This window comes from Sphaerodactylus townsendi, linkage group LG10 (assembly GCF_021028975.2).
Source record: "Sphaerodactylus townsendi isolate TG3544 linkage group LG10, MPM_Stown_v2.3, whole genome shotgun sequence".
NCBI lineage: Eukaryota > Metazoa > Chordata > Lepidosauria > Squamata > Sphaerodactylidae > Sphaerodactylus > Sphaerodactylus townsendi.
This window is the reverse complement of record NC_059434.1, coordinates 80,478,422-80,493,652: the sequence shown is the minus strand read 5'-3', so window position 1 is coordinate 80,493,652 and position 15,231 is coordinate 80,478,422. Positions and strand designations below refer to the sequence as shown.

Genomic DNA, 15,231 nt, shown 5'->3' with positions numbered 1-15,231 from the left:
TCCTACTATGAGATCTTGATGGCTGGCTCAGGGCCAGTCTTACTCTTCCAGCCTAAACAACCTCAAAAGGGCTGCTGTGCAGAAAAATGAAGGAGGAAAGGCTTGAAGTCTCCTTGGGTCTCTATTGGAGAGGAAACTAGAGTATAAAGAAACAAGTATTGTCCATTGTCTGGGGAGAGGGTGGTATATAAAACTAATAAATAATAGGGTGCTGTCTCGTTTCCGGGCTGTATGGCCGTGTTCTAGCAGCATTCTCTCCTGACGTTTCGCCTGCATCTGTGGCTGGCATCTTCAGAGGATCTGATAGTAGGAATGGAAAGCAAGTGGAGTATATATACTGTGAGGTCAAAAGGTGAGGCCATCTGAATAGAGTAGCCTGGCATGTGAGTCACAAAGAAGTCTGTAGTATGTGAGTGACAATGAAGATAGCAAGGTCAATAGGTGAATGCATCTGAATAGAAGTATCCTGGTCTTTGTTTCCTTTGATTGCCATTGTCTATAGTTGTCCTGTGTTTGTGTGGACCTGGTTAGTCACTGTCTTGATTCTAGAGTTTTTCAACACTGGCAGCCAAATTCTGTTCATTTTCATGGTTTCTTCCTTCCTGTTGAAATTGTCCATGTGCTTGTGGATTTCAATGGCTTCTCTGTGTAGTCTGACTTAGTGGTTGTCAGAGTGGTCCAGAATTTCTGTGTTTTCAAATAATATTTTGTGTCCAGGTTGGTTTATTATGTGTTCTGCTATTGCTGATTTTTCTGGCTGAAATAGTCTGCAGTGCCTTCGACAATACATTAATAAATAAAAATAAATAAAATAATAATAATGATGATAATAAATTGAACACATTTTAACTCACTCGCTGGTTCTGATATCACTTACTTTAAGGGGCAGGCTGAAAGCCACAGTGCAAAGTTTTCCTTATCACCTCTGGGGTATAAAATTTCCCTCCAAATGGGAGAAAGGGGGATAGACATAACCCTGATACACAACCTCGCAAAAGCTAGGGAATGCTGATCACCAGACCATCTGCTTGGTCCACAGGTCCCAGGTTCCAGTAAGGATCACCTGGCAGGTGACTGTATAGATTTGCCATTCTGTTTAAGGTGACATGAAGAGCCAGTATCAGTCTGAATAGTCAATACCAACTTCGGTGGCCCAATGGTCTAATTCAGAATAATTATGTGCATCTAAGCCTGATAGGGGAATATTTCAGTTAAATCTGTATTAAACCCCTGTACGCGAGTCTAGTTTTACCAGTTGAACGGAAGATTATGAACACACTGACTTATCGCGAATGGCGTTTTTCCTGTGATTGCTTCATGTGGTTGCCAACTACTTGGGATATTAATTTCTCTACAGATCTTTGACGTGGTTGGTCTGTGTGGTTGCCAACTACCCAGGAGATTAATTTCTCTACTGACCTGTGTTAAATTGGAAGATTGGATTCTTCAGTCGTCTTCTACTTACAAGGAGTGTGGTAACACCAGCAAAACAAATATTATATGCTGGATCTGCTTGTGAATTGTTTGGGACATATATCCACCCCATCTCAGGATTTATGAAAAGTGGACTTTGAGGTGTAGAACATTACTGGTTGACAACATGTTGATGACATAGAGATATAACTGCTATTGTGCTTTGTCTAAATGTGTATATACTAGTAGCAAAGCCCATTGTGGGGGAGCAGCAATGGGCCCAGCAAAGGGTTGAAGAGGAAGAATCTCCCCCTGCAACGGGCTGTACTGGGGTCGCCCTTGCTCTGGGGCAGGGATGAAATATCGGCTACCAATTGGGGGGCTGGACTCACTTTGTGAGTCCTGCTCCCCCATTGGTGGAGGGTTCGTCGTCTTGACATTCCATTCCCTCAGCCATTTATTGTTTGGGATGCTATTGCGTTCTGCATTTTTAATCACTATGTGCAGTTTATCTTTCTTTATTAAAACACTTACACTGTTATCTTGTATATGTGGGTAAGCAGCCTAGATACAGCGGTTCTTGTTGTGCTCTGCTAATCTATATATATAAAAAGCTAACAGTGTTTTTGTTCATGATAGTATAACTCAGTAACTGCTGGGCCAATTCCTCTGAAAATTCCCAGCCACTATAGTCCAGCTTCAGGCGGTGAGAAGTGTTTCGGTAGATATTCCATATATCACTGAAATTTCTACACCTGGCCCAGGTAAAACGACCTTTTTTTCCTGGCGCTCCATGGTGAAGGACATGCAGCTGCCTGTGTGTAACTGTCACCCTTAGAATGTTCGTGCTGCTTAGAATGTTCACTCAGATGGCCACATATGAGCAGTGAAAACAGTACATAGGCAGTAACTCGAGTGGAAGTGAGATGAGTGGGAGGGGTGCCTTTTTATCCCCCCCCCCAGGAATGCGGGCACACACATCAATGACATCGCACAGTATCAGGCTGCGTATTTGCATGAGCACGTACTGCTGGCCTCTGCAACTGATTTGCTGCTACTGTTCCTTTCCCATTTCACCACAATAAGCCACAGCAACGCGTGGCCGGGCCCCGCTAGTTCAGAATAAAACAGCTTCATCTGTGTTCATTTCACCAGGGCCTGTGCAAGAGAATTTCCCATTCACCTGTGTCCAGTAGATGGTGCAGCAGATTTACTTCTGCTTCAGATTTGCATAAGTTCTGGTTTGTCTATGTAACCTGACCCATTCTTTATTCAGTCTGAGGAAGAAGAAATATGCAGGGAAGTTTTTAACAAATGCAAGTTTCAGATTTTTCTCCTGTCTCGGGGTTTTCTACCATCCACCATAGCATTGGCAAGTTCCCTTTTTTGAGAGGGTATAAAGATGGGAATTTCTTTTGACCCAGACTCATCCGGATCCATCATGAAAGGTCTAATGGTGGCACTGACCATAGGGCTGCTTACAAGCAATGTCCTTCAGCTCCAGGGTAAGTAGCTTGGGGCTTATTTCAACTTTATTAACTCAGGCCTTAATCTGAAGCGTGGTTTAGTATCAAAAATCTATTCCTGATGCTAGAGCTCCACCCGAGAATCCGTGATGTAATGATAAAATTGGTATCACTAAACATGTACAGAGAGCTTTTCTGTGTGTTTGTGTGTTTTTCTGTGTGTTTCTACCACCCCTCAAGAAACTCCTCCATGTAGCTAGATGAAAGCCCAAACCTTTTGCTGAGCTCACCGGCAGAGATCCAGTGCATGCACTATTTCTCCCAGGTCTTGCGATCCATACTATGGCTTCTGGATATGAACCAGGTGGCAACTAACGGCAGGATTTTTCAGGGGTGAAACCTGCTTTACTATCTTTACGGACCGTGCCAAAACATTTTTAAAATTTATTTTTGTTTACCCAGGCTTTTAAACCCAGCTGTCCGGGCCCTGCGGGACCTTGGTGAGTTCCACAGGGCCTGTAAGACTGAGCTATTCCGACACCGGGCCTTTGGGGGGGCTGGCCGCGGTTTTATCACCCCCCACTGAAGCTGCCGCTTTCCATCTGGCCGGGCCCTGGTTTCCATCTTGGGTCCTACCTATCCCCTCCCTCCGCTGACCTTTAGATTGGGCGCTTTGTTGTTTTAACTGGTACGTAACTGTAACTGTTATTTAAGTTTTAAAGTTTTAAGTTTTTAATGAATTAAGCTCCATTCTTGTATTTGAAATGTTTTGCTGATTGTTGTTTAAAATGCAGCCATGTTGTGAGCCGCCTCGAGCCCTTCGGGGGTGAGGCGGCTTATAAATCTCATAACAGACAGACAGACAGACAGACAGGTTCCATCTTTTTGAACTGTTTTTATGTTTGGCTTCTAGTCTGAGGACTGTTTTATGGGTATTATTTTAGGCAGCTGCATATCTTAAATTTTTTAATGGTTTATTTCAACGCATAGTTTTTAATTGTTTCCATTGTGTGGTTTTTTTACTTTGGGAGCTTCCTCAAAAGGGTCTCTGGAGGGGCGGGGCATGTAAATGTTCTACATAAATACCGGACAAGACACACAGTCAGTGGTGGGATCTCTGGCTGTTTCTAACTTTCATCACAGTTATTTAATTATTTAAGTTATTTAACTTTGCACACCACTTTCCCTTGTGATTCAATGTAGCTTACAAAACAGCCAACACATTTTCAGTTGCAATATAAATAAAATAACAAACCCAAGTCTGCCCAAGCAGGAACAGGAATTAACGTGCCGCCCGTTTCTCCATCTTCAGCTGTTGGTAGCCACTTTAGGGACAAACTACGGGCTACCTTTTATTCTACCTTCTTTAAGCAGAGAAAGGAAACTCTTGAAAATTTGCTGAGGTTGAAATTGAATAATGAACTCATTTTTTTCTACATGGACTATTCCAAATTTCAAACAGTGATAATATAGACAGCTTTGCCTCATATGTAGCTTAGAGATCTTGGTGAACATCTCCTCCTTGTGGCCAAAGGGTGCAGAGACCATACTTACTTCACTCGAACTTACATCAACAAGGTGTCGTCAGGACTGAAGATGACACCAGAGGTGGGATCCAGCAGGTTCTCACAGGCTCCCGAGAGTAGGTTACTAATTATTTGTGTGTGCCGAGAGGGGGTTACTAATTGGTGATTTTGCCACGTGATTTTTGCCTTAGCTACGCTCCTCCTCTCAGCAGTAGCGCGCAGAACTTGAAGCAGTCTAGCAGGAGGTGCACCGGCGTGCGTGGCAGCCTGCGCCTGCGTGCATTCGTTTCCTGCTTAAGGACCGGTGCAGTGGGTTGCCACAGCCCCGGCCAGGAATGCCCCGTCCCCGGAATGCCCGGCCACGCCCCCGTCGTGCTCCGCCCAGCCCCATTGGCGCTACGCCACAGTTTGAATCCCACCACCATGGAAACCTGTTACTAAAATTTTTGGATCCCACCACTGGATGACACCCATGTTCAGCACAGTGAAACTCACTGAATGACTGAGGATCACTTACTATATTTCAGCCTAAGCTGCTTCACAGAGGCAATATGAGGATCCAAGCTAAATGAAATAAGTATACACAGAGATGGAGTAGCGTTCCATTTGGGGGGAGGGGGTCTGTGGACACTGGCAATTTTGAAGAGGATACGAAGTGGCCACCACCACAAAATGGCTGCCAGAGAAAGGCACGACAGACCACAAAATGGTTGCCAGAGAAAGTAGGGGCCCATTGCAAGATATTGGCTGACTTAAAGGCCATCATCATCCTACAATATAGGGAGCTTACTCAGAATGTGTCCCCAGGGAGCACCAAGGTTGTCAACCTCCAGGTGGGGCCTGGAGATATCCCAGATTTACAACTGATTACTAGACCCTAGAGATCAGCTCTCTTAGAGAAATTGGCTGCTTTGGAGGATGGACTCTATGGCACTATAACCCCTGAGGCTCTATCCCCAAACCTCTAGAAATTTCCCAACCCAGAGCTGGAAACCATAGAAGCATTCAAATATTTTTGGGGGTTTTTCTGAAGCATCTCTGCCCCCATGAAGTCAACGAAAACCAGCACTGGTGGCTGTGCGTTGCCAGAACGCGTTCTCCGTCACAGCCATTCTCACAATACTAGAACCAGGGGGCATTCATTGAAAATGCTGGGGGGAAGAATTAGGACTAATAAAAGGAAACACTTCTTCACGCAACGTGTGATTGGTGTTTGGAATATGCTGCCACAGGAGGTGGTGATGGCCACTAACCTGGATAGCTTTCAAAGGAGCTTGGACAGATTTATGGAGAAGTCGATTTATGGCTACCAATCTTGATCCTCCTTGATCTCAGATTGCAAATGCCTTAACAGTCCAGGTGCTCCAGAGCAGCAGCAGCAGAAGGCCATTGCTTTCACCTCCTGCATGTGAGCTCCTAAAGGCACCTGGTGGGCCACTGCGAGTAGCAGAGTGCTGGACTAGATGGACTCTGGTCTGATCTAGCAGGCTCTCTCTTATGTTCTTAAGGCCATTGCTTTCACATCCTGCCTGTGAGCTCCCAAAGGCACCTGGTGGGCCAGTGCGAGTAGCAGAGTGCTGGACTAGATGGACTCTGGTCTGATCCAGCAGGCTAGTTCTTATGTTCTTATATTCATTGGAGATAACAGTAATAGAAAATACGTTTTTTAATCTGTCTTTATCTGCAGGTCTTCCTATAGAAAGCCTCGTTGTTCACATGAGAAGATGTAGATGTGCCAAGCAAACCTCGGCAGTCTTTCACCCTGCAGCTTTTAAGTCTGTTCAAGTGTTTCCCCAGAGTGTATATTGCCGAAGGAAAGAAATCATGTAAGTCAAGGCCACAGGGCTTCTCTTTGGACTACTGGGAAGTCCAATGTTTTGTTAAAACACCGTGGAAAAGCTAGAGGCTGAAGTCAAGTGATTATCTCTTTATGTTTCAGATTAATCGCGAGAACCGGCCGGAAGATCTGTGTGAATCCTAATGTTGCTTGGATCCAGGAGTTAATGAAGATCTTGACCCAGAGGTAATCTATTTCATTAGTCGCTTACTACCACGGGTACTTTAGAAGGTGTGTCTCACATAATCCTTAGCACAAAAAATCCTGGTTCTAATCCAGCAATTTGTAGGCCCTAGATTAAAATACAAATCCTACCTGCAGCAAAAACAAACAAACACATGTAGCCACTATATTGGGGCTTCTTAATTATCACAATGTGAACGCGTATACAATTATACACACATATCACAGGAACTTCTATTCTACCAAGGAGGTGTGGAATTTATCCAGCTGCCCAGGGGACAAGTCACTAGACTTCAAGAGAAAAGAAATGTGGAGATTGGGCACTAGCCTTGTATTGCTCCAAGAAGGTTTAAAATTGCTATAAATGCCACCTCTTGAAGGCATAGGAAACTTTTACCAGAACCATCAGAAGCTTGTAAAGCTATTCTAGAAAACAGGGCCATCTCTTTTGGTCTTTTGAAAGACTCGTCTTCCAGTTAATGACACCAGGATTTCTCTGGTCCCGGCCATTTTCTTCTGCTGAGCTCCCAAGCTGTTTCTACCACTTCTGTAACATCCAGATGTATGTTTGACTGACATCTGAAACGCCACAGGTAAAAAGTATCTGGAGGGAAGTTACAGCAGGAAATGATCTAGTATTATGGGCAGTGGTGGGATTTAAAAATTTTAGTAACAGGTTCCCTCGCCAGCCCCCGCTCAGCAAAGGGGGCAGAGGCGTACCTAGGCAAACCTGAGCCCTGGGCAAAACCTGCGTTGGATGCCCCCCCCATGGGCAGCCACCCCACCACGACCCCAAACATTTTTTTGCACCCGGTCATTTCTAAATCATCATCACATAGAAAATGCCCCAACTCACAAATCTGAACACAGCAATGGTGAAACACACAGGTTCTTTGATAGAGACTGGTGAGATAAAAGGTACGAAAGGTTGAGAATCCATGAATTGCAGTACCTGGAAGGGATTAACCCAGTTCAGGGAGTTACATTATTAGTCGCAATTGCTATATGGAACCTTCACGTTCAAAGGCAGTATGCCTCTCGGGAAGGCGAAGCCGTGGAAATGGAAAAGCGGGCCCAATTAGTAACCCCCTCTCGGCACACACAAATAATTAGTAACCCACTCTCGGGAACTGCTGAGAACCTGCTGGATCCCACCTCTGATTATGGGGCTTGATCCCTCTCACTCCTCTCCTGTTAAAAAGCACTCCCTTCTAGGGCCTGCTTTTCAGCCACAAAAGAAACCATTAAGTTTTTCCTGTACACAATTTTTCGTGTACCTAACAGAAACTGCAATGCCATCAGCTCAATTGTAGCTCCGCTGTGAATTTATGAGAGAGCTATAAGCCCATCACTGTAACAGCAAGCCAATAATACTGATCCACCTCATAAATTCCATCTCAGATCGGTTCAAAAGATTATCAAGGTAATACATGTTTTACTTCAGTAACAAAACAATCCAATCATATGCAATTGATTCACTGTAAGTTGTCTGTTAGGGTGAATTTTTCCTTTCCAGTCACTTCTATTGTAGGCCATTTATAGATGTGCTATTTTACCCCTCTGAAGTTCTTCATAGGGATTTTTTTTCTCTGCTTGCGTCATGCTGCTACATAAATTTCCCTTTTTTTCTAAATTACAGACAGTCGTAGTAAGCAACCAGAACAGGAAGCCGCAAATGAAGCCAGAAGGAACCAATTCAAACCTCTCCATCACCCCCTTTTACTTTATTGCTTCTTTTATTTATATTTACCCTGCGCCACAGCCTGGAATGTCTTTGCTTTTCTTGAAAAGAGATGACAACAGCAACCGATCTGGATGCTAGAAAAGAAATGCACGGAATATAAATTTGCCTTAAAACACGTTAAAATTTCTAGCTACATCAGCTGATGGATACCTACACATTAACCCCTTGCTGGGCGGTTTTCTAAAAGATCTCCAAGGACGTCATTCCCAATAACGTGGTCATTTGGTGTTTAGTCAAGATAAAGAGAGCAAATCTGTCAATCTTAAAGCAGCAAACTTTCAGTGCTCATAATTGTAATTAGCAAACTATCCTCACAGCTATCCTGTGTAGTAGGTTATGTTGACAGCAGCAAGTTTCTGAACACCCAATGAAGTTTCTAGCCGAGTGGAGACTGTAATCTGTCTGAGTCCAACATTCTAGTTACTACTGGTATGCCCTACTGCAGGGGTGGGCAATTATTTTTTCCATGGGGCCGCATAAGAAACAGAAAATATTGTGGAGGGCCGGGCCAAAAGGCAGGGGGGCGAGGTGCTTTTGAAAGCCCCGCAGAAGCCGGCAGCCAAGGCAACCGGCTTCTGCGGGGCTTTCAAAGACGCCTCGCTCCTCAGCAAGGCAGGGGGGCCAGTCAGGGTCATCCAGTGGGCCGGATGTAGCCCGCGGGCCGTATAATGCCCAGGTCTGCCCTACTGGTATCAAACGTGTCCTAAGCACTGACTCATTCTTTCATTTGCTTGAGCCTTGTCTTCAAATTATAAACTACTCCCACTGTTGCTGGCTGTTTATAATGCATTATTATGGGAAGGAAAATATGTACATGTTTACTGTCAAGTCTTAAGAATATGTTTCAGAACAGTAGCCAGGTTGGCCTGCAGTCGAAGATCCAGTAGCACCTTAAAAGATCAACAATACTTCCAACCAGGGTATAAGCATTTGAGTTTCTCACACACACGCACACACACAAAACTGCCTTATACTGAATCAGTTCATTGGTTCATCACGGCTTCTCAAAGGACTGTAAATTTAAACACATATAGGCTGATTACCCGGCAGTGGTGGGACTGGAAGCACGTTGGGACAAGAAATATATTTTGTCAAATAAGTATTGTTTGGATGGCAACAGTCTTGGAAACCTGTTGATTTGCTCCCTTCCCTCCCCCCAAAGATAATGCTTTTAAAAAAATTAATGCTGTGTGTCTTGTCATTACAACTATCCCTCTGATTGTATTCACAAGCCTATTTTTTGCTGCAATTGATTGCTATTTTAAACAGATCAGCAAATATATACAGTCAAACCAATACTAAAAAATCAGAGGCCAGCCCAGCCTAGGAAAAAATGGACTGTATATATAGTGACACAATTGATTGCTATTTCCAGAAGTCACAGTGTGAGCATGCCAACATGCCAGTGTGTTTCATCCTAGCAATGGCAAAATGGCCTCTTCCTAGTGAACACCGTGGGCAACATACCCAGAAACCTGACCCTCAGTCACGTAGAAAACACCATTTGTAGGAAGTTGTGGTTCCACATGGATTTAAATCACAAACACCGGAGACCCGTTTTTAGGTTGCTGCAGTCACACAAGATCTCAGCAGCGATGTACAGCTCTCCCCCGTGTTAGGAAAAGTGCGATATTTGTGAATCAATTTTTAATCCTAGCATCTAAAAAAAAAGCATTTATGATTACTAAAAGGCCAATCAACCTAATTCAAGACTTGGACGGCCCAGGTAAGGCTTATTTCATCAGAGAAGATAGGAAAGGTTGACCTGTTGTGCCTTGAAAACCCTATTGATGTGGTCTCAATCGGCGACTTGAGAACACTTCACGCACACGCCCGAACACAGCTATTTAAAGGTAAGGTGGGGGGAAATCATACATCTAAAAGAAAGCGTAGGTCAGTGATGGCGAACCTATGGCACGGGTGCCAGAGGTGGCACTCAGAGCCCTCTCTGTGGGCACGCACAGAGTTCATCATGTGGGGGGGAAATAACCCCCCCACGCACACATCTAGGCTGGCCTGGGCTGCTGGGCTCAATTATTAGCATTAAACCTAAGACCTACTTTTGGGGAAGCAGTGTAGGTAACCCTGTTAAGCGCTGTTAAACCCACTGATTTTCATGCGAAATCCTTTACCTGGGAGTAAGCTCAGTTGCTGGCAATGGGGCTTGCTTCTGAGTAAGCCCTCCTAGGGTTGTGATTCACCCATCGGAAGAGTTGCATGGTTGCTTCAAAGCAAAGCCACCAACTACCACCAAGCTCCCGAGTAACGTACGCCTCGGAGCCAACCGTTTTTTCTAAACTGAAACCTCAGTATTCAGGTTAAATTCCCGTGTTGGCACTTAGCAATAAATAAGTGGGTTTTGGGTTGCAGTTTGGGTACTCGGTCTTGAAAAGGTTCGCCATCACTGGCATAGGTAGATATGCCTCGTGGGTATACCAGCCACATCATATAAAACCCAGACTTAATGAAGTCCTTCACTCACGTGCAATCCAAGGTGTGTACTCGGGAGTGGAATTCACAGTTGTTTGCAAGTGTATTTTGCTATACTGCACAGTAAAACTCAGCTGCAAAGTGCACTGAAAGTGGATTGAAAGTGCATTATTCTGCACGTGCGGAAGGGGCCTCAGCCTCTCCTTCTGGCTTCTCTGCATTGGGACCAACGTAATAACCAATTAGAAGAGAACATAAGAACAAGCCAGCTGGATCAGACCAGAGTCCATCTAGTCCAGCTGTCTGCTACTCGCAGTGGCCCACCAGGTGCCATTGGGAGCTCACATGCAGGATGTGAAAGCAAGGGCCTTCTGCAGCTGTTGCTCCTGGGCCTGTTAAGACATTTAAAGTCTCAGATCAAGGAGGATCAAGATTGGTAGCCATAGATCGACTTCTCCTCCATAAATCTGTCCAAGCCCCTTTTAAAGCTATCCAGGTTAGTGGCCATCACCACCTCCTGTGGCAGCATATTCCAAACACCAATCACAGAACAAACGAAGTTACATTGATTAATGTACAAGTGGTCCTGGAAGCCGACACGAACCGTCTCAACAACATTCCCACACCAGAAGGCCTAAGTTAACTGCAACTAGAAAGAACCAAAACATAAACTGTTCACAATGTTTCCCAATCTTTTTATTTCACTTCCCCCCCTCCCAACAATGTTACAAAAGATTGTAGGGTTTTTTAAAATTTATTTAATAAACCGGCTCCTCTGCAGTTCATATACAATCACAGGCGCATTTTTTTTTTTAAAACTCCATTTTATACAAACATCTCAAAAATATTTGGGAGTGAAGTATGGTAGGAAATATTGCTCACAACTGCTAATTAACATGCACATTTGAAGAGGAGGAAGTTGTTAGTGCATACCTCCAGAGCAGGAAAGAAAAATAAATGCCTCCGAGTGAAGATACAGTAGATGACTGAACTTAATCCATGGGATTTTTTTTCCTGTGCAAGCCCGATTAAAAGAACAGGGGCTGCTAAATCCTGCTCATTTCAATGAAACTTGCACAGGAAACTGCCCCTGTGGATTGTGCCCATACAAACAAACAAAAAGATTAAAGTCCGCAAAATTAAGTTTTTCATGCTATTCTACTTTCCAGTACTATATTGTAATTGCTTTGTCAATTTATATTTATATACATACACACATGGCCACGTATGTAATACTTCTGAGGTATATAAAAAAGAGATACCTGCACCAAAATGGGAAGAAAAAAAGTCATCTTTAAAAGGTGAAAATTTGACAGTGCTTTACAAGCTATTTACACCGAAGGTGGAACTATGTGTTTATTAAAGACAGGACTGCTGCTAAAAATGGCAGGCCCGTGGTTAAGTTCTCCTTCTACTCCTTCCTCTGGAATAAATTTTGTCTCGGGTCTTGATGCCGTTGCGTTGGGTGTTTCCTTACCGCTGCCAGAGGCACCCCATAGTGAGGGGATGGGGAAAGAGAGCGCCTCACAAAGGCATCTAAGACGAGCTCCACTCAGTGATGGAGAAATGAAAGGGGAAACCTGACACGGAGCTGCTGACATTAAGCGGCAGTCTTGCTGTCTTTGTATGCTATAGTTCCACGATGAATTTCCACACGAATACAACAAGTTCCAGCAGAGGAAGACGAGCCCCTTTCCAGCTGCAGGCACTTTTGAAAGGGAATTGTGACCTCCACTGAAGAAACCGTCACAGGGCATCCCCCACCCCTCATAAAGAGGGAGTATTTGTTACTACCGCCTGATTCAATTTCCTTGGTCATTTTACACACAGCTAGCAAGTGGGGAAAAGTAAAAGAATGGCTTCACGAAATACGTTTTACACCACAGACAACTGGTGCTGAAGTTATTTCAAAATCCACCGAAATCGTTTTTCGCTTCTCCTTTTTTAAGTGTTACGAATGAGACAAATATAGGCTTCTTTAAAAAAATTTCATTCACATAATGGAAAAAAATTCTCTCGTTTATTTAAAAATATCACATTTTTTTGAGACTAGAAACAGTAAAGTGCATGAAAAGTTTAAAATATAAGCTCAAGGTCTCTTAATATAGCAGCAAAGAAGCAGAATACAGGAAAAACTTAAACAGACACAACTTTGGGGGACTGTGCCTTTTCTTTTGCAGTCTGAAGTGCAGAGTAAGGGGTTTTCTCCACAAAGGGGCTCCAACCTCAGCATCCTCTGTCCATCTGAGTGGGCTGTCCAGGAAACCCCCCCCCCCCCGTCCCACTGAAATAAACAAGAGGTTGCTAATCAGCCCCCTTCGGCAGTTTGCAGTCACAGCCTCCCCCAGTCCCAAAAGACAAACAAACGAAAAAGACGGCATTATGATTTTTCTGCTCTCTCTCCTGAGGCACAATTGCTTTCGAAATGACTACCTGGAGCATGAAAAAAGAAGAAGATTTCCAACACATCTTAAAGAGAAATTAACAGTTGGGAATGAACCAGCAGGTTTTTTGAGAAGAAAAGAAAAAAAATCAACCTGGATAGAAAACAGAAATAAAATGATTGTTAAAAGCATGAGATGGTTTATTTGGCGACTAGGGTCAGGAAAAAGACATCTGAGGAAGGATCGTGGCTACTGCTTACTCATTTGCATGTGGTCGTAGAAAGGGGGGGCAAACGCACCTAGAAAAGCAGCTTCTCAGGCAAGGAGGAGCCAGAAGCCAAAAGGTTTCCAGCGCCTGTCTCTTCCCCTCCACGCTGAACAATTCCAAAAAGTGTGGAGAGGAAAGGGGGGGGCACTGGGATTTAGAAGCAAAAAAGGAACCTGCAGATTGTGAACTATAACCCACAAATAATTCTGGCCACTGGTTTTCAGTGCATTCCGGCACCCTCTTGCCATGGTCCGCAGCCAAAACGTCTCTCTCCTGTCCTACTAGGCCAGTGGTGGTGAACCTTTGGCACTCCAGATGTTATTGACTACAATTCCCATCAGCCCCTGCCAATAGGCCATGCTGGCAGGGGCTGATGGGAATTGTAGTCCATAACATCTGGAGTGCCAAAGGTTCGCCACCACGGTACTAGGCAGATTCTTTCCCTTCAGTGATCCATCAGTTTTCTCTTTTTTTCCCCCCAGCTAGGCCTCTCAAAAAGCAGTCCGATTCCTTAAAACAAAAATAATGCAATTTTCCCCCCAAAGTTTTTACAAGTGATATTCTACCACCATGTTCCCTAGGTGTGGGGAGAAGGTATGGTTGCAATCCAGAAGTTAGTTAAGCCGAAGCTTCCCCCCCATCAATTGTCAGTTATTGCAACTTCTACAACGAACCAAGCGAGTCAGCAACATACATGGAACATGACATGATAGTTTCACAGGTGCAAAAACTCCTTCTGCTTTGTGCCACTTATTTTGATGGGGTCTGTACAAGATGCAAACGGAATGGAGCTTCTACACAAGAGCAGGCACTGGTAGATTTGCCTTGTATGAAGCCCGCAGGAAAGATGCACATTTCTCCCTTCCCTAGGGCAAAGCACTGTTTAGGTCTAACGTCACTTTCGGATTCTCAAATTTAGCTGACATTTTGGAGGTGAGGGGATAGCAGGCCATATGATTTTTGCAAGTTATCAAGTGCTCCAATGACGGCATTTCTTACTATAAATCTTTCCCAGAAAGACCCATACGTCAATGGTACTAAACTATCTCTGGGGGCTTTTTTTTTGAAAAAAGCAAAATAAAAAGGGACGTTTGGGAGAAGGAGGGACGACTCGTTTTCGCTGGAGTCTGAGGGGGGAGTAAAAAAAGCATTCGCTGCGGATGTATATGTATCTGCAAATCTTCCCGGCTGATTTGTCCATTTATAAAGGCAGCTTCCCTATGAAACAAATAAAAGCCTGCCAGTTTAAAATATATAGATATATAGACAGAGAGATCTCTTAAAAACAAAAAAAAAACCCGGAAAGGGAACAAACAACAACTTTGGTTCCAGCCCTAGTGCCAAATGGTACCAATGTGCACCCAAAAATGTGCAAAAGTCGTATCATCAAAACACATAATGAAAGGAGCTTGAAGCAGCAGCTTTTTAAAATGTTTGCCATACTTCACTCCTACATACTTTGATTTACAACTGTACAGGTCCATAAAACAAGTGAACAGGTTCCGGCCCTCCGGCGGGGGGCGGGGCAGGACTGCACTACCTCCTGGTAGGCAAGTGGATGCCGTTGATCGGAGGCAGGAAGGGCGGGTGGAGCTCGAGCTGTGTCAACAGTGAGAAGTGGTCGGAAGGGATGTGAGGGTGGGGGCACCCGCTGATGTTGTTCTCCACGAGCCACTGAGGGTCCAGCGGCCCCAGGACACCCAGCACGTTCATGTGGTTATTGGAATAAAAAATGTAGTCAATCACACCCTGGAGGAAGGAAAGACAGGAACTGGTTTCAGATAAAAACAAGCCAGCAAATTAGCACACCAAGCATCGCAGTTAGACAATCCTGCAACCTGAAGGGGTCTTAAGAAGAAGAAAGAGGAGCTTTGGATTTATATCCCACCTTTCTCTCCTGTAAGGAGATTCAAGGTGGCTCCCCACAATAAACACCTTAAGAGGTAGGTGGGGCTGAGAGAGTTCCGAAGAACTGTGACT

At 44.3% G+C, this 15,231-nt stretch overlaps 2 protein-coding genes across 2 annotated transcripts in view; one reads left to right on the top strand and one right to left on the bottom strand.

The window, feature by feature from the left end:
- Positions 1-2,832: 2,832 nt before the first annotated feature.
- LOC125440221 (C-X-C motif chemokine 13-like) lies at positions 2,833-8,685 on the top strand. Its single transcript, XM_048509919.1, has 4 exons — positions 2,833-2,918; positions 6,093-6,231; positions 6,345-6,428; positions 8,065-8,685. Exons 1-4 carry the CDS (start codon positions 2,855-2,857, stop codon positions 8,072-8,074), a joined length of 297 nt encoding a protein of 98 aa, XP_048365876.1. The 5' UTR covers positions 2,833-2,854; the 3' UTR covers positions 8,075-8,685.
- Positions 8,686-14,318: 5,633 nt separating this feature from the next.
- CNOT6L (CCR4-NOT transcription complex subunit 6 like) overlaps positions 14,319-15,231 on the bottom strand; it is a 59,065-nt gene continuing 58,152 nt past the window's right edge. The window contains exon 12 of the mRNA XM_048509481.1: positions 14,319-15,000. Coding sequence (XP_048365438.1) covers positions 14,788-15,000 — 213 coding nt within the window. The 3' untranslated portion in view covers positions 14,319-14,787. The remainder of the gene's footprint in view (positions 15,001-15,231) is intronic.